This window comes from Astatotilapia calliptera, chromosome 1 (genome assembly GCF_964374335.1).
Source record: "Astatotilapia calliptera chromosome 1, fAstCal68.1, whole genome shotgun sequence".
NCBI lineage: Eukaryota > Metazoa > Chordata > Actinopteri > Cichliformes > Cichlidae > Astatotilapia > Astatotilapia calliptera.
The window spans coordinates 39,612,951-39,640,891 of record NC_137422.1 but is presented as its reverse complement, the minus strand read 5'-3'; the positions used below and the strand labels follow the sequence as shown (position 1 = coordinate 39,640,891).

The following is a 27,941-nucleotide window of genomic DNA, read 5'->3' as shown; positions in this document are numbered from 1 at the left end:
AGGGCTGGAGATGGGAGGGTGTGAGAAGAGGAAGAGGAGGATGGGGGGGAGGGGGGAGGAGGACGGTCCTGCTGTCAAACACAGATGAAAATCCAGCGGCAGGTTTCAGGAGGACACCGCCGTTAGGTAATCGCATTTATCGTCTCCTCGGAAGCGGCGGGGGCGGGGGTCAGCGGACACCGAGCGCCGAGCTGCGCACAAAGAAATCCGTTTCATTCCGTTCCCTCCAACTCCGGAGCTGCTGGAGAGGCGACGTGTGCGTGTAGCCCGGTGACGGTGCACGGACACACACCGAGCCCAAACTTCAGACTGGATTCAGAAACTGGAGCCGGAGCAGCGCCTGTGCCTCGTAATTGGCGCAGTTACGCGGACGGTTGTGCGCCAGTCTCAGTGGCCGAGGAGCGTCTTCTAGAGAACATGAACGGGACACGTTAAAGAGCCGAGGCGGCTCGTCTCCGCGCTGAAAGGTGAGTGAATCACACCTGGCCTGTACGGAACTTTGGCCGGGGTGTAGTTCAGGGTCCGTCCCTCATTTCTGTGTCAAGTTCAGGCTGAACTTTAATTTCAAAAATTGAGTTTGAATCTCAGATCTTAAGCGAGAAAGTGGCTCAGCTCGCATTTTAATAAAAAAATATGAGCTGACAGCTGGTTTCAGGTCGGAGAGGCTGAGGAAAGCTTTAGACTGTAGCTAAAAGATGGAGGACTCTACAGTCACATCATCCCCTGGTATCTGGCTTCAACATTTTAAACAAAACTTGGACTGCAGCCATGATGTTTTTGATTATCTTATTTACATATAGCTTTTTAAAAAAAAAATTACTTTATGTGTTTCTTTCTTTTCTTTGGAGTGCTAGCTAGTTTGGTTCAGGCATCACACAGACACAGATGTCTGGTAATTACTGCTGAGTAAGAATTAAAATCAAACCTAAAAACCAGAGCTCAACCTTCTTGGATGGTCTGTTAGTGCAGTGACTTCACAGCAGCCATATTATTGGTCACATGATGTCAAAATGCTCCAACAGCAAAAAAAAAGTGGTCCAGAGGTCCAGTTCAGGTGAAGCTAGCAAACAGCTAGCAGCTACAGCCGCCTGTGTCACCGTCCACCTGTCATTCAAGAAGCCACGCCCCCAATGATGCAAACTTTAAGCCTTAATAAGCTTTAAACAGGTGAGTTATAAAAATGTTCTCCCCTGTACAGGTGCTATGAAGGAGGAAATGATCTTTTGAGACAACACAATTTTTGTAGTTTTGCTTTTAACATGGCCTCACTCCTGAAACCTCTTGTTGATATTAGAGGCGCTACATTAGCACAGCATAAATGAAGACTGGGCTGGAACGCTGAAGGCTTTGAAACATGTTCAGCTTTTGCAGGAGTGTACAGAGGATCTGTTTGCACTCATACTACCATTAAATGTCAGTTTTTCACCAAATTATGTTTTTTAAATAAACCTCCTGTTCATTAGAAACACCCACACACACACCCACACACACACACACACACACACACACACACACACACACACACACACACACACACACACACACACACACACACTGCACTGTTATGTAGATTTAACAGTAAACGGATTAAAATGACTTTCTCCCTCCGTCACTCTATACTTAAACAAGTTTTAATGATTTTTCCCAATTTTATATTTCTTAATTATAAAGTATTGAGATTCTCTGCTGTGGCTCCAAATTGAGCTGCGTGCATCCTGCTCACTTTAATAATCCCTGACGTGTGCCTGAAATTGGGATCATAGATCACAGAGAGCAGCATGGCACTCAAACAGAATCTAGGACAGAGCCATCAGCAACACAAACCAGGAAGTGGACTGGCTCTACTCTACCTGATCACAGAGTGCCTTACACACCACGTCTTGCACATCCATTCACACACGCACGGTTTTCCTTTGTGTAACTGCTTTGTGTCTAACAAGAAAGCTTCAGAGGTGGCTGCTTTTGCAGGAACGATGTAGACAAGAGTCCATAAGGGGAGTCAGCATGGGATTTTATTTGAAATTACAACATCATTGTATTTACTTACAAATATTTAAAGGTACATACACTAAAATAAGGAGGTAACAAGTCGGTTTTTAACAGAAAATGAAAGAAATGTGATGTAAATAAACTTTAGTACTGTGTAAGTAATTTAAAGTGGTTTCATTTATTAAGTAATTTAATGGGAATTCTGCAGAAAATCAAAGAATATTCTCTGATCTTGTGTTGTAAACATGGGGTAATTTTTGGGACATTGTATTATTAAACTGTCCTTTTATTTAAACACTATAAATATTTTCCTTTATTAACTTGTATGAAAAAATAAATATCTAAATCTGTAGCACAGCATGCTTACAACATGAAAGGGGAAATTTTGTTTGTTTTGCTTCACAATTACCACAAAATTGATGCAGTACTTAAATGACTCCTCCTTTCCTGTAAACTTAAAATTATTCATGCATTACTTAAATGTACTTACAGCATGACTTACAACTTAAGTGTGGTTCGCTGTCACGAGAAGTGAGGATCTCAGTCTTTTATAGCTCCCACTGAGCGACCTGTCAAACCCACGTTGCTTTCATACGAGCAGATTCTATATTCATCTTGTCGACATCAGGCCGAGGTGAAACTACTTGCTGCTCGAACCTGTAGAGCTGAAAGAGCTTCTTTGGTGATTCTCAGGCATTTTCTACTCTCTGGGTTCGTTCACGCCATCACTGTGTCTCACCGTCGAGTCACACAAATTGAGGCGTGAACTGGTGTGAAGAAACTGTGCAGGGTGTCGAGGCTAAAACGGGGAGTGTTGAGAGCTTCTTCCCCTTTCAGTCAATTTTCTATTTTACTGAAAAAGACACACGAACTAATGTAGACTCATTGATTTGTTCTTTAATGACTGGCATGGAAGAATTATTACAGCTGTATATATTGTCAGATTTGACACCTGAAGCCCAGATAGTTTAATACAGCACATCAGGATCAGTGTCTGATTTATTCAACAAAAAGCTTCATTTTTTTATCGTTGTCCTCGTTGTCTTGTTTCATCAGCAGGTTGGCTCAGCCTCTGGTCTAAATGATCATATAACACGGAAGAGCAGAAAACATATGGAAACTGGATGAGCTGTTCTTATAGGGTTTCAGGGTGAGCACAATTCTTATCTTAGCTACGTCTAGGTAAGCATGGTAATGTAAATGGTAAATGGCCTGTATTTGTATAGCGCTTTTACTTAGTCCCTAAGGACCCAAAGCGCTTTACTCCACAATCAGTCATTCACGAAAACAGAATTTTTTAAAATTTAACTGAGTTAGAAGTTAGCTCGCTAGTTTCCACCTAAGCATGATATAGCATGTTCTGACCGAGAGATTTCTGAAACAAATTCAAACGTACAGCTCTGTTATCACTTCCAACATAAATGAAGACAGAAAACTAAACAGCAGTGACGTTTGTAGGGTTACTGAAGTTGGGCTAGCTGCTATATAATGATGTGCTACGTGATCGCTAGCGACACAGCTAGCTTGTTAGCATAGCATAAACACAGTGAAGCTGGAGGATGAACGCTAACTTTATTCCACTCAATAAAAGTTAACGTGAGGGTTCCCGATGGTTAGGGACAAATGCAATCGCATGGCAGGATGCTGTAAAAGGACCAAACTTCAGTCAGGAGAACAACTGAGATAATCCATCCACAATACGAGGTTAGTCATTCATATACTGCTGCATGGGCTGGAGTTACATTGTAAGGTTTTAAACACTGAGCTTTAAATTTAACAGTGGTAATAAAAACTGAGAGAGGCCGACAGTCATCACTGACTGTTTTTAGGGGCTTGTTGAGATTAAAAAGAACAAGATACAAAGCATTAAAACATGTTAAAATCACAACAGCTTTAATAAACAGAGTAGTTTGGACCTGGAAGCAGGGTTCATCACGTCATCACTTAAAAACTGGATAGCTTTGTCTTTTAGCATTAGCCTAGCTGAAAATCCTGCTTTGTATTTGACTTGAGAGTCGACTTTAGGTTTTCAGCTGTTGTTGATCCAAACTCTGCATTCTTTCTAAAGAACAGAAAAAACCTTTAATACTGAATAAAGAAAGAAAACTTTGTCACCCTGCGAACCTCACTCCCGAGTGGAGAATAAACGTTCGGACACAGCAGGTGGGTGGGGTTTTTTTGACCATATTTGGGATATCCCCTCACCAGCATCATCAAAGAAGCTCCTAGAATAGAAGGAATTGTCTGAATCTGGGTATTTATTTGTACCTACACATTTCATTATTTGAAAATCAGTTTTTATTATGACTGTTCAACACATGCACAGGAGATATGAAAGGAAATAAGAAAAAATAACACAATAAGTTCACTTCAGAATCCATCACCAAATTCATAGCAGACTAATAATGATTGCCACTGAGTCTGACATTCAGTATTTTAGAAGATACTCATCAAATTGGGTGATATTCATGGTCCTGTGCTTCACTGAGGGTTGTTGTTCTCCTGGCAGCGACTGCAGCGATCCGAACTCTTTTTCCTGGCACGCTGATTTGTTTTGATCAGACTCATTACAGAAGATGAGGCTTCGCACAAATATGCGAGAGGCCTCATCTTCTCTCTCCGCGTTTCGGGCTGCTTTGCTGCTGTGGCTCAATATGTCTGTTCAGTGTTGTCTGTGATTAAACACATCAGAAACCGGCGTCCTGCTCACATCCCATTTACTGCTCTTTGTTTCTTGATGGTATCTGACAGGTTATGACAGCGAGAGCTCGCTTTGAAAACTGCAATACTGACTCTGATGTCACGTCAAGCTTCAAGCCAAAACTTCTTAATCATTCTGAATTTGGATGTTTAACACCGATGTAGCAGTTAATTGAATGTGTCAGACAACATTTCCTAATAGTTTTATGTTGTGGGTACGAGTGGGGAACATTAAGGAAGATATTTTAGTCTTCTCTGCAAAAAAGGATGATTGATTTGGAGTAACTTTAAAACATGAACATGAAAAGTCTCGATAAGTGACGTAAAAGGACTTGGATTTGATATCAGTAGGAGGTCTGGGACACTTCCTTCACTACATGTTGGTCCCTATTGAGCCCCTTGGAGCCAAACAAGTTTGAATTAATGGAAGATTTCAACAGACTGAATCTGTCTTTTTGCTTCCCTACAGTTTCAGTGGAGCTTCCGTAAAACTGCGGTCAGTCGGACATAATAAAATCTCATCCATCCCGTCACACATCCAGCTGCCAGCATGCCCATCATCAGCAATGCCAACCACGACTTCAGCACCTACTCCATCAGCAGCGACGACAGCAGCCTCGACCGCTTCTTCACCGAGATCCCGGAGACCGAGACCCTCAAAGGCGTTTACTTCCAGCGCGCCCAGCTGCTGCGCGACCCGAAGGCCTCATACGTGGTCGACCGCACCTTGCAGGTTCTGATCAATGTCGGTGGCAACCGCTACACCTTCCCCTGGAGCACCCTGGAGCAGTTTCCTCAGAGTCGTCTGGGTCGCCTGCGCTTCTGCACCACCCCCGAGGAGATCGCACGACTCTGCGACGACTACGACGAAACCTGCCAGGAGTTCTTCTTCGACCGAAACCCAACAGCCTTTAGGGTCATCCTCAACTTCCTGGCGGCAGGCAAACTGCGTCTGCTCCGGGAGTTATGTGCCGTTTCGCTGCACGACGAGCTCGACTACTGGGGCGTGGACCCCGGACATATGGAGCGCTGCTGCCGCCGTCGCATGATGGCCCGGGTGGAGGAGGTGGCGGAGCGGGAGCGTAAGGAGGAAGAGTGGAGGCAGAAGAGGATGATGCTGAAGAAGAGCAGCACACAGACGGAAAAGGGCTATCGCAGACTGATCGTGGTGCTGCGCGATATGGTGGAGAACCCTCACTCCGGCCTGGCCGGGAAGATGTTCGCCTGCCTCTCCATCGTCATGGTGATGGTCACCGTCATCAGTCTGTGCATCAGCACCATGCCGGACCTCCGAGATGAGGAGACGAAGGTGGGTACAGAGCTTACAGAATTTATAAAACAGCCTGTGGAATCAGTTTGAAATGCATAAAACGTTTTAAATATGGGTTTAAATAAAAAAGAAATTTCTGGGATAGGGCTGAATGTTGAACCTGACGTCTGCATCTGGGGCCACTGTGTCACGGTCCTGGGTCGTTTAACCCAGCGTTTCATTGTATTTTGATATTCATTGTTTATGTTTTGGTTCTTTTAGTCTTCTTTAGCTCCTCGGTTGCCTAGTTATAGTTCTGTGCTCATTTAGACTCCTTGTGTCATCTTCCCCCGTTCCCATAGTTTCCCAAGTTCCCCTTGTTGTTGGGCGTGTCTTACCTGTCATGTTATGTCTGCATGGTTCCTGTTGTCAACTTCAGGTCACATCTGAATCCCATCATGCTTCCTATTTATTTTGAAGGTCTTGTTGTCTTGTTCTATGTGCCTAGTTTACACTTCCCTTGTGGCGTCATTATGATTTGTTTGTGTCAGCTGTTTCCCAGTGTGTGGCCACTTCCCTTGATCTCCCCTTGTTTGTATTTAGTCTGTGTGTTTCCGTTCAGTCAGTGTCAGGTTGTCTGTATGTACCCCCATGTCATCCTAGCCAAGGTTATAGTCATAGTTTAAAGTCATATGTGTGGTATCCACGGAAACCTCTAAATCTCTGCTCAAATCTCAGGTAAACCATTTCTAAAACCACCAAACAAAGCGAAGATGCCAAACAGTTACGCGGTTTTCTGGACTTAAATTTGACCCAGAGCATATTTTCAAAGGTGTTATGTGCTATAAAACACTTTAAAAAATGAGGCAAGGGAAATAAAAAATCTAACTTTTCTATGTTTGAGTCACAGTAACTTTGAAATAGTAACATCTGCAGTACTACTTACACCTCTGATGAAATCTCACAAGTATTCACTTTATTTTGATACCAAGATTGGTTACACAGAATTTATAATTGCAGAGAAATACAATGAATTTCCTTTTTGAACAGGAAACTTAACAGGTTAAACACATGGAAGTGTGTAAGACTTCTTTCTAACGGTCAGCAGCATCACAGACTCACCCAGTTTGTTCCTCTTCACACATTCGGGCTAATTGCAGAGTTCAGCAGTGCACAGCAATGCTAGCTCACACTCTATATAGCACGTAGCACTGTAGCTGCGCTCACCGCTAAACTGGAGTCTGGAAGGGGATTTTTCTGAAATATCTAAATTAAAACATGTAAATATTATTCAGGACTGTAACCACACAGGTGCCAATGAACCAGGAAAGGTTATAGGAAAGAGGAAAACTGGCTAACCAGTAGAGGCCTTTTAAAGGGATTCATGGATGTAAAGAAGGGGTTGGCGTGACAGAGGATGCTGGGATAGGGTGAGATGGAGGCAGGTGATGTGTTTTGGTGATCACTGCAGGGAGCAGGTGACAGAAGAAGAAGTTTGTGTGAATGTGTAAATGTTGTGATGTGTGATCGTGTTGCTACCTCTACAGAGCTGCACATGGCGCATAATTGCTTTCTGTTCCTCACCAAAGAGTCTTTGCATCTAAACTTAACAACTGAAGCTTTCAGATGGTCCAAGAACAGCGTGCACTCCAGCGGTGGTACGGTTTGTGCGCTCGTGTGGACAGTAAACAGTCCTACATGATGATTTTCATGGTACATTGTTAGTTTATGATGACTGCTTTGTTGGAGGACTTCTTGTAAAAAAGATGATCTAATGCAGAAAATGGTGCTGAAGAGGAGACCTGGTGATGCTGGTTAGAGCCGGTTGTTGCTATAAAGCTCTTGTTTACTTCCTGACTTACAGTTTTATGTGTTGCAGAGATGAAAACATCATTTCTGCTGTAGTTGGCTCTCTGGGTCGTTCCCCTCAGTGGCGGAGCCGTTAGCGAAGGATGATTTTTAGCTGGAAATTTAATGAAAGTAATGAAAACTTCACAGAGCAGACTGTGTGTTGACTGAGAAACATTTCCACCACAACACTAAATATTTCATCCTATTAACGTCGGCTCACGTAGCTGTGATGCAAAGTGGGGCTGATTGTGATTAACTGACAGGTAAACTGATGCCGACAGAGCTGCAGATTTTGTTCTCTCTCACTGTGATATTTACAGACAGAAGTTTCTAGAAAAAACAAGAAAGCTCGCAGTGATAAACACGCTGCACGGTACCTGCACCCAGCAGCAGACAGGAGAGTGGAGATGTGACTACAGATGAACGTGCGATGTGTGGGCTGGATGTGTAAAAGCAGCTCTTAGCTAACACATTAATCACATCACAGTAATATAACAGTATTTACATGTACATGTACAGTCTAACTGCACATTTGATCCCTGAGATATTTTAATATAAGAAAAAGAACAGATGCAACAGTTTATCCCACAGTTTCAGTGATACAGAAACGCTGATTTAATTTGAAATTTTTATAAATAATTGTTTGTGCAGAAAATCCAGTGATTCTAAGACTTATATATATATATATATATATATTTTACTATGACTCTACTGTAAAAATATACATTTGGATGGCAGATAATTAAAAAAGCTTTCTGATATATCGTTTATCTATTAGTTGTTTGTTTTGGTGTGTTCTGAATGGCCATGGAGATTTTTTTTTATCAGTAGGAAAAGCTGTAAAACTTATGAAAAGCTTAAAGTGGAACATTTTTGTCCTTTACATTTTCCAAATTCATCCAGTGGTCCTGATTCTGGCCCCTGGGCCTTATGTTTGCCAACCCAACTCAGTATGAGACAAAGGCATCCACAGAAAAGTCCAAGAATACAGATATGGAGAATAAATCCTCTGTAATTACAAATAGGTGCGGTTATAAATCAGTGTAACTTCAGTGATGGAAAGAGCGATGACAGTAAAAAGACAAATTAAAGCACATTAATGGGGCTCAGGCGTGGATTGAAAAGCAGCTTCTGTCAGCGTGACTGTTTGCTGGTTGTTTTCTGCCGGCGGTCTGAGGTAACCAAAGGAGACAGCGTGCAGAGCTGACTGCTGTTGTCAGTGTAAAGAGTCTGAATTTGGCTTTTGTGAGCTGGAGACAATAAATCGATTCCTCCCGAACGTTTTTGCAGTCGGTCGGACTAATCGAGCCGACAGAAAATCAAAGTGTGGACGTGAGCGCTAAAAGAAGCTGAAAGTTCTGAATCTGGCCGACCTGTAAGGTGGATGGTGCTGCTGCAGAGATAATCGTGCTAACGCTAGCTTACAGAAAATGCAGTGTTTTCATTTAATGTTAATTATCAGGAGTCATGGTTTGAGAAAAAAATAAGATCTGACAGATTTGCTTTTCAAAAACAAAATTTCACCTTATATCTCTACAACTAATCAGCGCAGGCCAAATTCTAAAGACACCACTCAATGAAATTAGTAAATTAGCATAAAGCACTATGTTGACACAGTTTACAGCAGCCTCATATTTTATCCTTTGACTCCACTAGAGAAGTTTTGTATGATTTACAGATAGAGATAGCCCTTATTTAGCTCCTCCCACTTCCAGGCCACCCTTTAAGACCACTTTCTTTTGATTGGATACTCTCTATGACATCATGTAGAACCAGAAGTAGAAAAAAACTGTGGTAAACTAAGTGATTCCGGTTCACATGGATTACTTGTGCATACACTGTCCTCGTTATCTGGTCATGTTTGTTATGCACATCATGGCTGGAACAGGATAGAAGAAGATCTGATGGCGTAAAACAGGAGAAAGCAGAATGGAAGCAGGAAAATCCTTTTTACTATACAGCTTTCACCAAGTAGCAGGCAGAAAGTTAAGGTGAGGTTCACCATCCTTTCCTGAATCTTACCTCCCTCACAAATAATTCACCTGTTTCCAGGAGTAGTATTTTATCAGGGAACACAGAGTTCTAGATTAAAAATATAAATTTTAATGCTTGATGGAAGCTGCCCGACGGCGTCTTCTCGTCAGAAGTCGTTCACATTATGTGCAGTTAGAAAAGCCCGTGTTCTTCCAGGTTGTAATTTTCACTTTTCTTTTTGTCGCTCTGGTATTTGTGGACAGTTCTTCATTCGGGCGTCTTTCTTTCTCATTTTTTTTGTCATCATTCTGTCATCTGTTAAAATCACACTGGAATAAAAATGGATTTTTTCCCTGAGGCGACGCATACTTCTTATTACAACAGACACTTTTCTTTAGCATTCACCTCCAGAGAAATCAATGTAAGTGCTCTGCAGCTTTTAAATGTTTTCCAATTTCTCCCTTTGTGCAGGCAGACGTGGAATTAAAGTGATGGTAAGGAAAACCGAGAGGCCGTTTGCCTTTGGCACGGCGAGAGGCAGCGGGCCTCGCAGGTCACTGTTTTCTGAGGCTATCTGAGCATCAAGTGTGAAATCGATGGAGCGACACTTTATATTTGCTCCGTGTTTCTGTCCCCGTCTGCAGGGCGAGTGCTCCCAGAAGTGTCACAACATGTTCGTGGTGGAGTCCATCTGCGTGGCCTGGTTCACCTTGGAGTTTGTGCTCCGATTTATCAACGCCCAGAGCAAGCTGGCCTTCGCCCGCGGCCCGCTCAACATCATCGACGCCGTTGCCATCCTGCCGTACTACGTGTCCCTGGTGGTCGACATCAAAGACGAGTCGCACGAGGATGTCATCATGGGGGCCGGCAGAGGCTACCTGGACAAACTGAGCCTGATCCTTCGCCTGCTGCGAGCCCTGCGGATCCTCTACGTGATGCGGCTGGCTCGCCACTCTCTGGGCCTGCAGACGCTCGGGGTGACCATGCAGCGCAGCATGAGAGAGTTCGGCCTCCTGCTGCTGTTCGTCTGCGTGGCCGTGACCCTCTTCTCACCACTGGTTCATCTAGCCGAGAGCGAGCTGGCGCCATTTGCCGCCACGCACCCCCACCACAGCTTCAGCAGCATCCCGGCCTCCTACTGGTGGGCCATCATCTCCATGACCACCGTGGGCTACGGCGACATGGTGCCGCGCAGCATCCCCGGACAGATAGTGGCGCTGACGAGTATCCTGAGCGGCATCCTCATCATGGCGTTCCCGGCCACCTCCATCTTCCACACCTTCTCCCGCTCATATCAGGAGCTCAAGCAGGAGTACAAGCGGGTGTGGAAGGAGGAGCGGGACGAGGAAATAGCCGCCGAGTCGGGGAAGAGCTGCTCCAAGGATGATTCTTCACTAGATGAGCTCAAATCCGTGTCGAAGAATGGGAACAACGGGATGAAGTCGAGCAAGACTCCCATGCTTCCGTCTGCAGCGTTCTGATGGAGGTCATGTGACACTTTTGGTTCATTATGTGTTAAAAACTTTCTCCTTCCCGTACATTAAAACTCTGGAGCAATTGTGCGATGAACAAAATAATATTCCGCGCTCTAGATTCATGTTTCCATCAAAGTGTGTCCCCAACTTATCAGGTTGTAGTCGCCTCTTAACTTCCACCAGGTCACTGAGGTTTGTTTACATCAATCTGATCTTGATCCTGATTTTGGCTCCTCCAATAAAAAGGAAATCGAGCGCTCCCTAAATCAGCGTCTGCCCACCTGCCTGCGTGAGCCAATCGCAGCTGTCCCCTGCATTGTGCCGCCGGCTCCACTGATTAACCAAGAAGATGTTATGCAAAGAGTGCAGGAGAGCTGCGTCTGCACCATAAAGCAACACAAATAACCCGAGAACACCCAGAACTGTAGAGTAACAATCACCCAACATCAGCTCAGACGTCCATGACAGCGAGGCTGTGCAGCATCCACTCACAGAGAAACACTCAAATCGCATTTCACGTGGTCAAAGATAAGTGCCGACTAACCACGGTGAGTAATGAGAGCTTCAGGAAAATGGTCAGCTTACTGGCAAAACATCTGTTGTTACCTCATGCAGTTGTTTTTCAAAGCAGCAAAACGTCGCTCGTGCAGGAACAACAAACACAGACTTTAGATCTTCCTTCTAGGAGATGAACGAACACTTGATTCATCTGCAGATATTCATTTATAAAGAATAACTACAGGAATGTTGCATTATGTAAAAGTGGAAACAGCACCCTGCTGATTTAAATTTCTGCAAAGTTTTGCGAAAAAATGTTATGAATTTATTTTATTTTGGTGCAAATATTTGTACAGATGTGAAACCATCGAAAAATCCGTGAACGATTGTAACAAATAATCAAAATAACGGCTTAAACCGCGCAGCCGCGCTGAACATTCATCACTTTTTATGGAGTTTTAAAAATTTTAGGGAAAAAACAATACAAAAGGAATATAACATCTTCTGGTTTTTCCTGCAGCTAAAACAAAGTCCGACTGTAACTCTGCACACGTCACTGCTGACCTGGTGGATGTTAGAGGTTCAAGTGTCCTGTTTCCAGCCGTGTTTGTTTTTAATGACGAGCTCGGCGTATGTAAAGTAATCCCTGTGCACCGCTGTGCTCTACACGCTCCGTTTATCGCAGGTTTGTCTATCGTTGGCTCTCTGTGATGTCAAGTGGATCTCCTTATATGGTCATCTCCAGTCCACAGCCCTGGCTGTGAGTGCAGAACCACCCCATGCTCAAACCTTTGTGTCTGTGAGCCACTCAGAAGATTGCTTTAAAAGGGGGAGGAGCTATAAGAGTTCAACGCTCAGTAAGATATGAAAGCGTTGTTTGGTATCGTGAGTCAGAGCAAAAGCAGGGAGCTGGAAATGAGTCGTTCCCAAAGCCTTTTCCGAACGTTGAATTCTCCCTTTGTTTTCTGAGGAGCTCCAAACTGTGGTCTTAATAATCTTACTCCTCTCTGTGGCTGCTAGGAGACACTGTGTCTGTAGTAATACACTATTTTTGTACACACACACACACACACACACACACAGTGCACCAATCTAATTACAGTATGATTGTCTGGAGAGCATCAGTGTAATGGAAGATCACATTTCTTCCTCTTGGTTCTTTCAGTTTTAATCAGATAACTGAAAGAAGATTCTCAGCATCGTCTTTTCTTCCCGTTTGCTTTCGGACTGTGACGCTGACCCGGCTCTCGAGTTTCGGGATGTTGGAGTGTCCTCGAATGGACCATCGGTGCTCGCAGAAGCCGGTGATGAAAACTTCACTGTGATGGATTGCACAGCACAGACGCCGTCACGTCTCAGAGAGGATTTTTCAGAGGGAGTCGATGGCAGCCTGGAGGGAAGAAAGTCATTTAAAAACCAATCAGCGGAGGTGTCGAAGCATTTTTGAGAACCACCAACTCGGTCCTTTAATGTGCACAGAAATTCGTGTCCTTCATTCTTTAACCGCTCACGTCTTTCTGGCATTTTTAAAATAAAATTACACTTGGATTCATTTGCTGTGATGAATGCTTTGGATTGTTTTATTGCACTCGAAGCTCCCGAGCAGTTTTAATGACTACACGACAGAAAAATGTGACTTAAAAAGAGGCCTTAGAGAAGGAGATGGTGGGCTGCACTGTATTGAATGGAAGGACTAGTTAGCAATGAGAAAAATGCAACACTGCAGTCAGCAGCGATGAATTACACACTGTGGTAACGACTTCCTGTGGAGCTTTATTATAAAGAAACTAAAACAGTGTTTAAATTCAAAAGTCACCCTCCTTCAGTGACCGGCTAATACCAGAAATGACCGTAAAGCCTGCAGTTCCTCTACCGTCCAGCAGAGGCAGCAGTGAGTCAGTCCCCATAGACTCCCATGTTAAAGCTTTACAGCAGAAACAAACATGTTTACAGCCTGATACACAAACTGTTTCATCTCTATAGATAATTTTCCTAACATAACACCTGTTTTATAACTCACCTGGATTAAAGTTTGTATTATTAGGGGCGTGGCATCACTGACTGACAGGTGGATGGTGACACAGGTGGCTGTAGCTGCTAGCTCTTTGCTAGACTTCACCTCAGCTAACTGGAGTCCCTGAACTGGACCTGTGGACTGAGATGTTATGTATCTGTGTCTGTGTGATCCTCTCGTTCACTCTGCCTTCTTTTCCCAGCTTAAAACAAATCTAGAACATTTAAAAAAATAAATAAAAGTGGAGCCTCCTGATGGCGTCTAAATCTTGGACAGAATTATTCACACCTCTGCTGATAGAAATGTAATGTCAGATCAAATATGGTCCTCACTGTAAGACGGGCAGGCAGACTGATGATGCTGAAATTTGGCAGGAAATCAGCTCCAGATGGCGAATTTCTGTGTTTCCTTTCAGTAAAACAGAAAAGTTTCAGATGAGAAATCTGCAGGGAGTTTGTGCTTTTTGCCCTGAATTACATTCATTTGTGCAGCTCATACACATTAACAGGCTGAAATAAACTGGAGCTGCTGTAACTCTGCCGTCTCAGCTTCATGCACATTTCTACTCTGAACAAAAACCAAAAGGTCTGACTTTGATGTATCTCATTATTAGATTTTGTCATCAGTTTAAATTCAGCTGCACTTTTCCTCCAAATGATTTGTGCTGGAAGCCGGACGGATCATTTCTGTGTTTGCTGCCTTTGTGTGCATGGCTGTCTTCAGATGTGTCGTCACGCTGACATCTGCTGTTATCGTTCGTGTTCGAGACGCAGATGGAGGCTGTGCGAGAGCCTCTTTCTGTCTCTGCAGAACTTGTTTGACACTTGTTGGCACGACGGCTTCGGTTTAAATTACAAACAATGGGAACATTGAAGTCCAACAGGCACTCGTTCTTCTCTTCTATCACTTCTTGTTTTCCTCCAACCCGCACGGCCTGCTGTCCTCACAGGAGACGAGGCTAACGGCGTGACACTCACGTGTCCTTCACCCCCTGCATCTTCTCCTTCATCATCCTTTGTCCGATATATCCAATATATCCACTCTCCCCCGTCTGCACATGTGCAAACCATCTCAGCCTCGCTCTTCTAACTTTAACTCCAAACCACAAAATATTCTAAACAGCAGCACATGAGCGGTCCTAGGTTTTATGAGCCCCGCCCCCAAACCGTGTACTCCTAGCAACAGTCTCAAGCTTAGATAAATGAGGACGGTTGAATCAGGAAGGGCGTAAATCCATAATATCCAAATCAAACATGCAGATCATCAGCTGCACTAATAATGAAATAAACAAACTGATTGATATTAATAAATAAAGTTCACTGAGTAGTGGACACCACAGTTTTGACTGTATTGAAAGAGCTGTAGTGGTGCTTTGGCGCACCCTGCTGGTGATATATGAGTTGTATTATATTGGAAGGAATATTTACAGACTGACATATTAAGAATAATGGAATAAGTTCTTAGCTTGAGTTCTTGTGCTTAAAATGTATGCTTTTATTTTGATAGGGGACAGGAAGGGTTTTTTTTAACCTCTCAGTGTCTCTGCATCTGTTTGAATTTTGACTTTGATAATTCTGGATTGAGTCACCGTCTACCTGAGAGGGACAAAGTGGCGCGTCGAGCTTCTGGAGAGCTACAATCGCTGTTTACTGTCTCCACTGAAACGTCTCATAATATTATCTAAGAACAGCACGTATAATGTGACAAGCTTGTGGAACTCCATGACTAACCTTTGTGTGTGAGGAAGACATCCAACTCAGATTCAAACTCCAAAATAAATAGCAGAGAATACTAAAGTTCAAAAGTCTTTTATTCTGAAAGGTTCAGGTGTACTACTTGGTATTATCTCAGTTTAAAAAAACAACAAAACACATGAAAGGTTTAAATAATTCAGTTTTCTTTGAAATCATCAGAAATATTGGGTTTAAGTTCTGTCACAGTTCAAACATGAACATGAGCACCGAGCTGTAAAAATCATTGATGCTTGACGGACACGCCCACAAAGGAACAACGTGTCAAACTTTCGGGGCTCCTGACTGTCGGGATTTCTTCTTAAATTCTTTCAGATGCATCTGCGCGTGTTTCCATTCAGGGTCGAGGCAGAACTTCTTTTTGGTCTCAGTGGTGACTCTGTAAGAAACACACAATGCACACTGTAAGGAACGTGCACAGCACCAGTGATGGGAAGAAGCTGAAAGGCACAAAATACCCGAAAACACGTAAAAATGCTTCATTCAAAATCATTTTAAAAAAGTGGAACGGATGATGAACCCAGTGAGAATGATCACATGAAGCAGATTTACAGGTCTAATGATTTGGAGACCAAAAATGGAGCAAAGAGACTAAAACTAAAGCTGCAGCTGAGCAGCTGATCAGGGAGCCACAGTAACACGAAGTAATTATGCCAGCTGCAAAACTCAAAACTCCAAATTAGATAACATGAATGTTCAACACCTGTCACATGACTTTCTGTGTTTACTCACATGATCGCTTCAAGGTTGCAGCCGCTGGTCATCGTCACGTTCGTCACCTTTGTCACTGGTATGTGGATTTTATTAGTGACGACCTCGCAGCATTCGACACCGTTTATCACCATTTCCATAGCGACTGGCACTGTGGACACACACACAGAGTTAATACGAGTGCAGCTCAGACTCACGGCGCTCAGAGGTCAGAGGTCAGCGGTACTCACTGGCAGAGCTGTGCTTCAGGAAGCAGATGAGCGTCAGGACTGTGAGAGCCAGCAGAGTCTTCATGGTTCCCGACACAGACAGATGTTCTTCTGTTGGAATGTGCAGGGCTGATGTGCTCCGACCTGCTCGCTGCTCCCTTTATATCCGACGTCCACGTTCATGGCTCAGTGTGTTCTAAGAAGTCACGGTTCCCCTTTGGTTCCACTTCTCTTTTCTCCTTTCTTTAATACAGAGAAACAAAAATCGTTTTTGTGCTGCATTCTCTGAAGAAGTTTAACAGCTCTGATTTTAAAGCCTGAGGTTTATCTGAAAATTACACCCTCAGCAGCTGTGTACACCACAAACCACACAGAGCTTTCTCAGAGTGTCACAGTGACAAAACGTCCACTTAACTTCCATTAGAAGGTCCAAATCCAAATACAGAGTCCGCTTTATTTACCCGCAGTCGTGATCGATGGCAGCGTGACGTGACGATGTTTAATGAAAGCTGCATCGTGGCGTTCAGGAGTAAAACACAGTGGAGGTTTCATCCTACATCAGCTGTTTAAATGCTTTCCACACATCAGCTCTCTGCAGGAGCCTCATCATAATCCTCGGGGAAGCCGATCCATCCGCCATGGACTCTGCAGTTCAATGATTTAATGCCACATGAACGTCTTTCTTCTTCTTTCTTTTCTAATGTAAACATCTATCTGCTTTCTTTACTGCTATTCCAGGTCAGGGCTGTAGGGGTGCTACAGCCCAGCCCAGCCAATAGGGAGAGAGGCAGGTACATCCTGAGCAGGTCGCCGTCTGTCACAGGGCTGACTCAGAGACAGACCGCCATTCACACCTATGACCAATCATGAATCACCTGTTAGTCTAATGTGCTGCAGACTGCGGGAAAAAGCCAGAAAGAACCCACATGCAGAAAGGCGAGAGTGATGTAATATCGATGAGAAGAGAAAAAATTTGTAGTAAAACGTAATTAAAGGGGACTTATTTTCATTTTCTGCTCCATATTTTAGTCACGGGACTCTACGGTAGTTTTGCACGATGCAAAGATGAAAATAATCCTCCTTTGTCTGATACAAAGAAGGATTATTCAGAGACTACACCCTCCCATTGCCTGAGTGTGTAGTTCCTGAAATGCACTGCAGCTCTGTCTGGGACCCTCGGAGACAAACTGGGAGCGTTTCACACCTATGTTTAGTCTGCACAAGGTCTTTTATTTTGAAAAATGACAGGCTGCTGTGTGCCATCCCCAAGTCTGACTTCCTGCCCTGCTCATCAGCTCTCTGCAGCTCCACATGCCGTCCTTAAGAAATTAACCTGGAGCTAAATTTAGATCTGGGAGCAGAGGGACACCTCACAGGCGCTTCTGAAAACACATACCATAATTATGAGCTATTAAGCTGCAGGCTCACATAGAATCGTTTGTTAAGAAGGTGTAATTAAAGGAAATACTTCATTAAAGTCTGTTATGTTAATAAGGTTTGTGATTAGAGTTTTGGGGTCAGACCTCATCGATGCTTTGAAAGGACCGATCTGTACAACAGGCACAGAGGACGTCGTCACTGGTTGGCTGCAGTTCTTGCGCCATCAGCGAGGTGTGATTTTGGAACCACTGAACGAGTTTTATGAATGATGTTTCAGTCGGTTCACCCTGAACTATCCCTGAGACTCACAGCACGTAGAGGACGAGTGCAGTCACATAACAATAAATCAAAGTGAAGTGATTGGAACAGCGATGCTAACACTGCGTACAGCACTTTGTCTTTTAATCAAAACAGCATCAGCAAAAATGAATTTCAGACTTAGTGTTGGCAGATGAATGAAGGTGAATTAAAGACAGAACAGAAATACTTTCTGTTTTACTTCCACTTCCTCTTTCTGCTCCCATGAATTATTAATTCTTCTAAACATGTCAAATACGTCACAGTGAAGAAGTTGTGGTTTTACGATAAACTTCTGCTGATTAAGATTTATTTTCTTCTATTTACTGAATTCACTAAAGTTATTTTATGTGTGAGGCAGACCACAGAAAAGCCAGAACGCTGGAAGTGAGCATGCCTCTGTGAGACATGAGAAAACCTTTCGAGTACTTCGATGTTTTGGTCAGAAGTCTTGCTGCAGCGTTTTGAACAGTCTGTAGACGCTTCAAGGGGTTTTTGTTTAAACATGTAAACAGTGAACAGTAGGCCAGTCTTCATTAAATGAATCCATGAATGACATTTTCCAGTTCAGTACGAGATACAATAGGACTTAGTTTGGAAATGTTTCTTAAGTGATAAAAGCAGGACCGAACCAGAGATTTGACAGCCGGGTCAAAGGTTACCCCGAGGTTCCTGATAGATGATTTCACAAATGTTGAAAGAGGACCGAGAGCATTCATCATCTTAGGTACATTCTGTCAGCAGCACATACAAGGACTTCAGGCTTTCCTTCGTTAAGTTGGGGGAAGTTGTCAGCCATCCAAACTTTAACGGATTCTAAGCACTCATTCAAAATCTGCAGCTTAGAAACATCTTGGGGCTTGAAAGAAATGTATAACTGGATATCGTCTGTGTAGCAGTGCTAGCAGATGTCCTCAAAGGAGCTCCAAACATGCTGGAGGGGAAGTAGATATGTTAGGAGTGATAAAGGCCCCAGCACAGAGCCATGTGGCACACCACAGCACAGGGACGTGGAAGACGACCTGTGCTTAGGCTGCGTTCACTCTGCAGGTCTTAATGCTCAATTCTGATTTTTTTGATCAAATCCGATTTTTTTCTCTGCTTGTTTGCACAACAAATAAAATGCGACAGCAAACGCGCTCTAGTGTGAACGCTCAAAGCGCCGCATGCGCAAAAGAAGACGTCACACACAACGCGCTCAGTTTACACCCAGAGCAACAGTATGTGTGACTGATGGCCTTAATATAAAGACCTCGGACTTTACGTTTCCCAACTTTGCTTTAAGTTATAAAGTTATTGTGTTTTCTACAGTTGGCCTAATAATGATCCTTACTGCTGCTTCAGAGGATAGCTGCAGATTTCTGTCAGAATCTACAGATTATGCAGTACAAAGAAAATGTTCACGTTTCTCCAACGTTGTCTTCCCAACAGTTTCACTGGATGGACAGGAAGCGTTCATGATGTCTTCTCCAGAGCTGATAATTGGCGTCTGTCTTGTGTCAGTGACGTAAAAGACGGCTGGTAAGAGAAGGGCTAACTTAGGTTGTTTTTAAAGGAGCAAACAGTCAAGTGAGCAGGACGATGCTTTGCGTGAGCTAACTATTGTTACCAGCTCCTGTAATGAACAGGGTAGAAAACGTTCTAAAATAACTTTTTTCTGTTATTTTATTTCACTTCTGAAGTCTGAAGCAGAAACACGTCTGAGTCTAGACACTCGCAGCCTGGGCCGCACTTCCACCAGAAAAAGGACGCTTCTGAGAATCTGTCTTTACACATTTAGGACCTTCAGAAAGAGTTTCACAATAAATGTTTGTCCTTTGGTATTTTTGGCACATCGAGAAAAGGGAAGAAGAGAAAGAAAGCCAGTTTCCTTTTCCTTCCTTTCACCTCTGCTCCTGTTCCTGCAATCCTCGCTGCACACATGCATGTGTTAGCACATGTACTGTATGCACATCAACCCTGATCGAAATTATAACAGCAAACATCCAAAAGAATATAAAGGTATACATTCAACCTTTGACTCAACTGTGACTGAAGTTTGATCTGATCACAGCATCAATTACAGCAGGAAGAAAATTGTGTTATTTACTTTATTTCATTTAAAAAGGCAGAAGTTGCCTGTAAGTTTTAGGTTTCATTTTAAAACATTTTAGTTTGAACCTTTGGGGCCCTACATGGTCAGGCTCCCCAGTACATATGTGACCTGCTGAGACTGCAATCCTCTTCCCGAGCTCTGAGGTCAACAGGTCAGAGAGTGTTGGTGGCCCCATGCGCTCGATTTAAAACTCGTGGTGATCGGGCCTTTCGGGCACCACGGCTGTGCAATTCTCTCCCACTGATTTTACGCTGTACAGACTCCTTTCATTCTTGTAAAAAGCAGCTGAAGACATTTTTATAAAGGCAAGCTTTTAATTAATTTGTTGTTTTTATTTTGTATTTTACTGTTTTACATTGTTATTTGTTGTATTTCCATTATTTTTCATTTTCTTTGTTGTAAAGCACTTTGTGATCTGCAAAAAGCGCTACATAAATAAATTTGACTTACTTACTGAGCTGAGCTTTCAGAAGCCTCAGTGTTTCCTAAACCTGCATCCAGCACAAGGTGTAGTGTCAGGAGGAACATGACGAGTGAAAAGCACACACACACACACACACACACACACACACACACACACACACACACACACACACACACACACACACACACACACACACACACACACACACACACACACACACCATTTGATAATACAGAACACCTGTTTGTACTTTTGGACTTTGAGTCAAAGGTAGACAAAGCCGGCATTTACAGTTTTTTCTGATTGCTTAAGCACATTTTTTGTAACTATTGGCTAATTTTGCAAAACTCTTCACACAAATAAGAAAACCTGTCACCCAATCATCAAAACATTGTAGTTCTCTTGCAAAAGCAAACACAGCTAGATTAACTCTCCACACCTTCGTAAAAATGGTGTTTCCGTATCAAACAGTACACACAAGCCATCATCTACTAAGCACACAATGCGCCAACTGCACACTGATGGTATGAATACAAAACACATCTGGCTTTTGCTTTCTCTGTGCACAAGGTAGGCTATGTCAGTTTGAGCTCATACTTCTGTCATAGATCCATAAGCATAGAGGGATCCAAACTTCAAGTACTGCTGTTTATTCAAACACATCAAAACAAACACAAGTGTTTATTTCCAAGTATAGGATTATTTGCAATCGCCATAATGACTCTATGGGTTACTTGGTCTGCAGTGAACATGCTTCCTCTGCCCCAGCATCTGGTCATCTAGCAATTCTGTAAAGTAACAATTTCAGTATTTTTACATCAATGGTATTGGTGTGTTTCTCATTGGCATATGGCAGTGCTACAAATCTTTGTGCGGAGTGACTGTACTCACCGATTCTCATTTCAAGATGTCCTTATGATGCTTGCTACAGTGTAGCGGCTCGAGTTAGGCTGGACCCGTTGGCCAGCTTCCCTCAGGGTCATTCCACGGTTGATTACATGGTCCACTATTGTAGCTCTGATGTCATCAGCAATTCTATTTCCTACTCTTCCTACCCTTCCTCTCCCCCCTCCTCATCCTCCTCTCCCCCCTCCTCATCTTCCTCTCCCCCCTCCTCATCCTCCTCTCCCCCCTCCTCATCCTCCTCTCCCCCCTCCTCGTCTTCCTCTTGCTCCTCCTTGTCCTTGTCGTCCTCTTCATCCTACTTCTTCACCTCCACGTCCTCTTCCTCGGCCTCCTCTACTTCTCACTCTTTCTGCTCCCTCCATTGTACTCCGCACACACAGCTTACCTGTATTATAGTGCTTAGGCTGATTGCAAAGTGAACGAATTATCTAAAAAAGTTTACACATGTGAAAGTGTGCCAGACAGTTGGCAAATTAGTGTTAATGATAGCCATACATGTGTATACTTTTGCTAGGAGTGTGTTGGAAATTTGGTAATTGAGTGTTGTGCAGTGAATTGTGCCTACAGTTTTGCAAAGTGTGTGTTACAAAATTGCAAACTGAGTGCAAAGCAGTTTTTGTGCTTTTAGTTTTGCAAACTCAGTGAGTGGTTTTGCTATAAGTCTGAATAGTTTTAGAGATTGTGCTACAGGAATCACAGTTAGGGTTTAAGCATTCAGAAAAAACTGTAAATTTTTGAATTAGTTGTTGGCAACATATGGACGCCATGTTCAGTTCATACCACTAGGTGGCACCAAATGACCGGTCATTAGCATGATTTTAGTAAGACGACAGCTTTAGGTGAACAGTTACCTCTTTGTGTGCAAGCTTATCCCTGCTGTGTGACGGATATTGTTATTTTCCTCCTGATAACCAGCCTATTAATGTCCTCTTTATTATGGACATTTGTTTGTATCTTTGACTTATTTGAGCTACCTTACTAAGTCCTGATGTACAGAGGACATCCTTTGTTGATTTAGAATAGAATAGAATAGAATAGAATAGAATAATCCTTTAATTGTCCCACAAGGGGAAATTTGGTAACAGCAGCCAGAAAGACACATATACAAACAAACAGGACACAGAACAGAAACATACACATTTTTTATATATTTACATTAAGGACAATGGTTACTATATACAGAGTACTGTACAGTCATTAAATTAAATAAAATTAACTACAGATAAGAGGCAAACCAGGCTGTAGTGCGAATCGGTTGATTAAATTATTGCAGTTACAGCACAGATGTAAACACATACAGGGAGTGCAGAATTATTAGGCAAGTTGTATTTCTGAGGAATAATTTTATTATTGAACAACAACCATGTTCTCAATGAACCCAAAAAACTCATTAATATCAAAGCTGAATGTTTTTGGAAGTAGTTTTTAGTTTGTTTTTAGTTTGAGCTATTTTAGGGGGATATCTGTGTGTGCAGGTGACTATTACTGTGCATAATTATTAGGCAACTTAACAAAAAACAAATATATACCCATTTCAATTATTTATTTTTACCAGTGACACCAATATAACATCTCCACATTCACAAATATACATTTCTGACATTCAAAAACAAAACAAAAACAAATCAGCGACCAATATAGCCACCTTTCTTTGCAAGGACACTCAAAAGCCTGCCATCCATGGATTCTGTCAGTGTTTTGATCTGTTCACCATCAACATTGCGTGCAGCAGCAACCACAGCCTCCCAGACACTGTTCAGAGAGGTGTACTGTTTTCCCTCCTTGTAAATCTCACATTTGATGATGGACCACAGGTTCTCAATTAGGGATGGGTATCGAAAACCGGTTCTTGTTGAGAACCGGTTCCCACTGTTTCAATTCCTTGGAATCGTTTGCCACTTTTATAAACGATTCCCTTATCGATTCCAGTCGCCCCGAATGACGTCATCACGTTGAGTAGCGTCTTTTACCCAGTAGGAAACACGGCGCCTGAGCGGCACAAACGCTCAAAAGTTTGGTTACACTTTATGAGAAAGGATGACAACAGGGCAACGTGCAATACTTGCAAAGTAGAGATTTCATCAAAGGGAGGAAACACTACGAACATGCAAAAGCATTTGCTCAAAAAACACGCGATTGTGTTCAACGAATGTCGTGTTTTTGATCCGCTCCGGACTAGCGAAGCTCAACCCAGCAGCAGCGGTAGCGTTTCCACGTCCTCTCCCGTTAATACTGCAGGTAACTAATCAATTAGCATTGCACATTATGTTAGCGCGATTTACCTTATTACAAAACCTGCTATTACTGTGCGTTGCATTTAGATAACCATGATGAGAGAGACAGAGTCTGGCTGGCTCAGATGCTGGCAGTTCTCACTGCAGTCTACCGGTAGCGTCTCCTTTCAGGCCAGGATAGACGAATGTCACCGCGCAGTGTCTAAGTTTGTGGTCAAAGACTTGCACCCATTTGCCACAGCAGATGCCCCCGATTTCACTTTGGTAAGTGAATGTGTTTAATTGTAGGCAGGGACATTACTGGATATTCTTGTGTAATTGCTGCAGAATAATTTATGTTAAACTTTGTTATTGCTACAGAAGAATATTTATTTTATTATTTTACATTTACATTTTTTTTCCTGGGGACCCTGTGACACCCCATTGAAGAGCCGTAGGCTGTGGATCTCTTAAGATCTCACTGTTGGGTTTGTAAGGCCATGTTACTCCTAAATTTCTATCTTGTTCAAAGAGAAGATATAAAACACAGTTCTAAGCTAATCGACTTTAGTGTTCTCCTTTTTAAAAAAAAAAGACCTCAGCCGCCTCAGCAGGTAGCGTCTGCTCTGACCCTTCCTGTAAAGAGCATCAGTGTTGTGGCTCCAGTCCAGTTTATTATTCAGGCGAACACCCAGGTACCTATAAGACCCCACTAACTCAGTGTCCACTCCCTGGATGTTCACCGGTGTCAGTGTGGTGGGTCTGCGTCTCCAGAAGTCCACCACCAACTCCTTGGTTTTCCCGGCGTTGATCAGCAGGTGGTTCTGCTGACACCAGTCCACAAAGTCCAGAGTCCACTGTCTGTCCTCTGAGTCGTCCTCACCTGTGATGAGGCGACTATGGCAGAGTCGTCAGAGAACTTCTGTAGGTGGCAGCGTGGGGAGTTGATGGAGAAGTCTGCAGTGTAGAGGGTGAAGAGGAACGGTGCCAGCACAGTGTGGGGCCCCCGTACTGCAGACCAGTGTGTCAGAGACACAGCCCTGTGACCTCACATACTGTGGGCGTCCTGTGAGGTAGTCCAGTATCCACTGGGACATGTGGTGGTCCCCTCCTGATAGCTCCAGCTTGTCTCTCAGATGAAACCCATTCATGTTTATGTGTGAGTCCGGAGTTAGCACAGTTAGCCACGACTGAATGTGTGTGAATGTTAGTCAGAAAGCACTTAGAAAAAAATGCTTGTGCGAATGGGTGAATGCACAAGTTGTATAAAGTGTTCAGAAGAGTAGAACCAGTCCACTCTTTGATCACTCGTTCTGCAAATGTCTTGAAAAAGCTCGGTTAATTTTTAAATGGTTTGAGAGAGGTGGGACATTCACATCAGTTTTGGAGAACGCATGTTCCCTCACCAAGAAGTTGGAAAGCATTTAAAACACCTTTTGCCCTCTTATTAGCATATTAACATATTTTTAAATGTTTTTTCAGTGTTTCCCACAAAAGTTTACTGTAATACAGTAAACTTTATACTACGTTCTTTTTACAGTTTTACATACTTTTACTTATAACATGTACATAACATTCCTCTATTGTTTGACATGCCTTTCTCTCCCCTCACGCCAATATACAGCACAATGTGCACCACCCAACACACACACACACACACACACACACACACACACACACACACACACACACACACACACACACGTCACTGCAATCACTAGTTAGCCCATTCCCCACATGCACAAAGCACACTGCCAACCCCCTCCACCCGACTGCATCATCAGTAAACCTCCTCCCCACAAATACAGCACAGTGTTGATCATCGAAGTTTGCAGTGATTTATGGTGGTAGACGTCAACAAATAGGGCAAATAGTAAGTAAGTAAGTAAAATTTTATTTATATAGCACATTTCTAGATTAAAAAAAATCACAAAGTGCTTCACAAGGTATAAAACAAAAACAGACAAAAGTTAACAAAATGCAATTCTAAAAAGATTTCAGTAGTAGTTCCCTTTTTCCTTACACTGCAATTATTTTACATTCAGTATTTCAGATTTTTTGCAGACAAGCTAAAGAACAGCTAACCAGAAGTTTCTGTTAATCCTCAACTGAGCGTTTCAGTCATAGACTACATCTTTTTGTATCTAACATGCCTACAAACATCCACTGTCATTCACAACATGTCATGGGTTGCCGGGGCAAGCCGTGTGTGAATTGTTAAAGGACCCAGATGCAGACTGCTTCGGAAGTGAGCGAGCTTCATTACCATGAAGGTGAAACAAACAGGAACGTGGTGGACAAAACCAAAACCTAAGAGTAACCTAAACTGGGAAAAGCTAAGCAAAAACAAACCTGAAACCTTGAGACATGAAACAGAGATGCAGGGAGAACAACGCGGGGAAGACGGAGGGGAACAAAACAGACGAACCAGCAACGAGGACGAGAGAACACACAACATGTCTGTGTGTGCAGACGTGTTGTGAATTACAATTACTCCCTATGCTCTGAACTAACCATCAGCAGGTAGCTGTCACTGACAGAGTTAAGCAGGAGGGATGGCAGATAGCTAAACGATGCTAACACGTGTGACTGTATTGTAGCAAACAGCTACTTAAGTTACAATTCAGTGAAACTGACATTGATCCTAGACAGTCGGCTACATCACTGGCAGCCTCTGGCTTTTCCTCACAGGAGACATACTCCAGGCAACAAATCATCACCTAACTTAACAACACGGGTATTTACCTCCTTTTGGTCAGGACTTTTTACTTTTTGAAAGCAGTTTCTCTGGACCAACAATAACAAAGTGTTGTCTGTTTTAAGAGGTCAGGGTCTGCAGGATAAAAAACACAGTTGCATCTGAGCAGAGCTGGAATCCTTCCTGTCTAACTTTCACTGCCTCTTTCTGCAAGATGTCAAAACGTGAAGAAGTGAAAAAGAAGTTGAGGTTTTAAATAACTTGTGTTTTTTCATCTTCCAGATACAACAATAAAAAAACATAATAACAGCTTTAAGTCTTTAAATCAAAGAAATGTTTAGTTTGTTCAATTTGATTTTTGGGGGGTGATTCCATTCACTGAAGTTGATCTACATTTGAATTCTGGGCAGAAACTTTAGTCCAAGGACATGTCATCAAAATGCGAGAAACCAGAGTTTGGTTAAAGAAAAGGTGAACGTGGTCCGGACGGGATCCCCGGCTGCGTCCTCAAGTCATGCACGGCTCAGCTGGCTGGAGTGTTTACACACATCTTCAGCATTTCCCTCTCTCTGTCTGCAGCTCAGCATTCAATACCATCGATCCCTCGAACCTGGACAGGAAACTGCAGGATCTAGGACCGAGCAGCTCTCTCTGCAGCGGGATCCTTCACTTCCTGTCTGACAGACGCCAAGTGGTCAGACTGTGCAGCATCACCTCATCCCCCCTCATAATGAACACACATGGGTGTGTACTGAGCCCTCTCCTGTACTCACTCTACACCTACGACTGGACAGCCATGAGCAACTCCAACATCATTGTGAAGTTTGCAGACGACACTACAGTGATGAGACGGCTTACAGGAAGGAGGTCAGCGCCCTGACCCACTGGTGCCGAGGAACCATCTCACCCTCAACGTCACAAAGACAAAGGAGCTGATAGTAGACTTCAAGAGGAGCAGAGAAGTACACACCCCCATCACCATCAACAGAGTGAGCAGCTTCCGTTTCCTCACTGGATGCATCACCACCTGGTACGGCCACAGCACCGCCTACAACCGCAAAGCTCTCCAGGGAGTGGTGCGGTGTGCGGGAAGGACAATTGGAGGTGAGCTTCCCTCCCTCCAGGACATCTACAGAAAGCGCTGCCTGAGGAAACCGGAGAGGATCATCAAGGACTCCGGTCACCCCAGCCACAAACTGGTCAGACTACTTCCATCAGGCAGGAAGTCTGCAGTATCAGGAGGTACTGAAGTATCCGGTCCCGAACCAGCAGACTGATGAACACTTCACAGACACCTCACCTTCACTTACCAGAACTGTACATAAATGCCACTTGTTTTGCACAATATCCAACCACTGACCTCTGTATATTTTATTTTATTTTATATATAAGTACACACACACGTATGTATATATATACATATTCAGTAATGCGCATACATTCTGTATTTGTACATATATTTATTCTTATAATTCTCAGATTCCCATTCTTATATTTCTTATTCTAA

The 27,941-nt window shown here is 43.2% G+C and overlaps 2 protein-coding genes across 2 annotated transcripts; one reads left to right on the top strand and one right to left on the bottom strand.

Moving 5' to 3' along the window:
- Positions 1 to 36: 36 nt before the first annotated feature.
- On the top strand, positions 37 to 20,650 carry LOC113027269 (voltage-gated potassium channel regulatory subunit KCNG4-like). The gene is made up of 3 exons (XM_026176890.2): positions 37 to 467; positions 5,159 to 5,998; positions 10,408 to 20,650. Exons 2-3 carry the CDS (start codon positions 5,240 to 5,242, stop codon positions 11,242 to 11,244), a joined length of 1,596 nt encoding a protein of 531 aa, XP_026032675.1. The 5' UTR covers positions 37 to 467; positions 5,159 to 5,239; the 3' UTR covers positions 11,245 to 20,650.
- Positions 15,543 to 16,603, bottom strand: LOC145429752 (uncharacterized). Its single transcript, XM_080303747.1, has 3 exons — positions 16,443 to 16,603; positions 16,234 to 16,363; positions 15,543 to 15,880 (listed from the first exon to the last, which is right to left on the bottom strand). The coding sequence occupies exons 1-3, from the start codon at positions 16,504 to 16,506 to the stop codon at positions 15,766 to 15,768; spliced, it is 309 nt and encodes a 102-aa protein (XP_080159873.1). The 5' UTR covers positions 16,507 to 16,603; the 3' UTR covers positions 15,543 to 15,765.
- Positions 20,651 to 27,941: the final 7,291 nt, after the last annotated feature.

Bases quoted from the DNA above. Each gene is read 5' to 3' on its own strand.
- LOC113027269 (XM_026176890.2), top strand. From the start codon at position 5,240: ATGCCCATCATCAGCAATGCCAACCACGACTTCAGCACCTACTCCATC. The intron at 5,999-10,407 runs GTGGGTACAGAG...CCCCGTCTGCAG, and splicing joins TCCGAGATGAGGAGACGAAG to GGCGAGTGCTCCCAGAAGTG.
- LOC145429752 (XM_080303747.1), bottom strand. From the start codon at position 16,506: ATGAAGACTCTGCTGGCTCTCACAGTCCTGACGCTCATCTGCTTCCTG. The intron at 16,364-16,442 runs GTGAGTACCGCT...GTGTGTCCACAG, and splicing joins CCTGAAGCACAGCTCTGCCA to TGCCAGTCGCTATGGAAATG. The intron at 15,881-16,233 runs GTGAGTAAACAC...TGTTTCTTACAG, and splicing joins TGCAACCTTGAAGCGATCAT to AGTCACCACTGAGACCAAAA.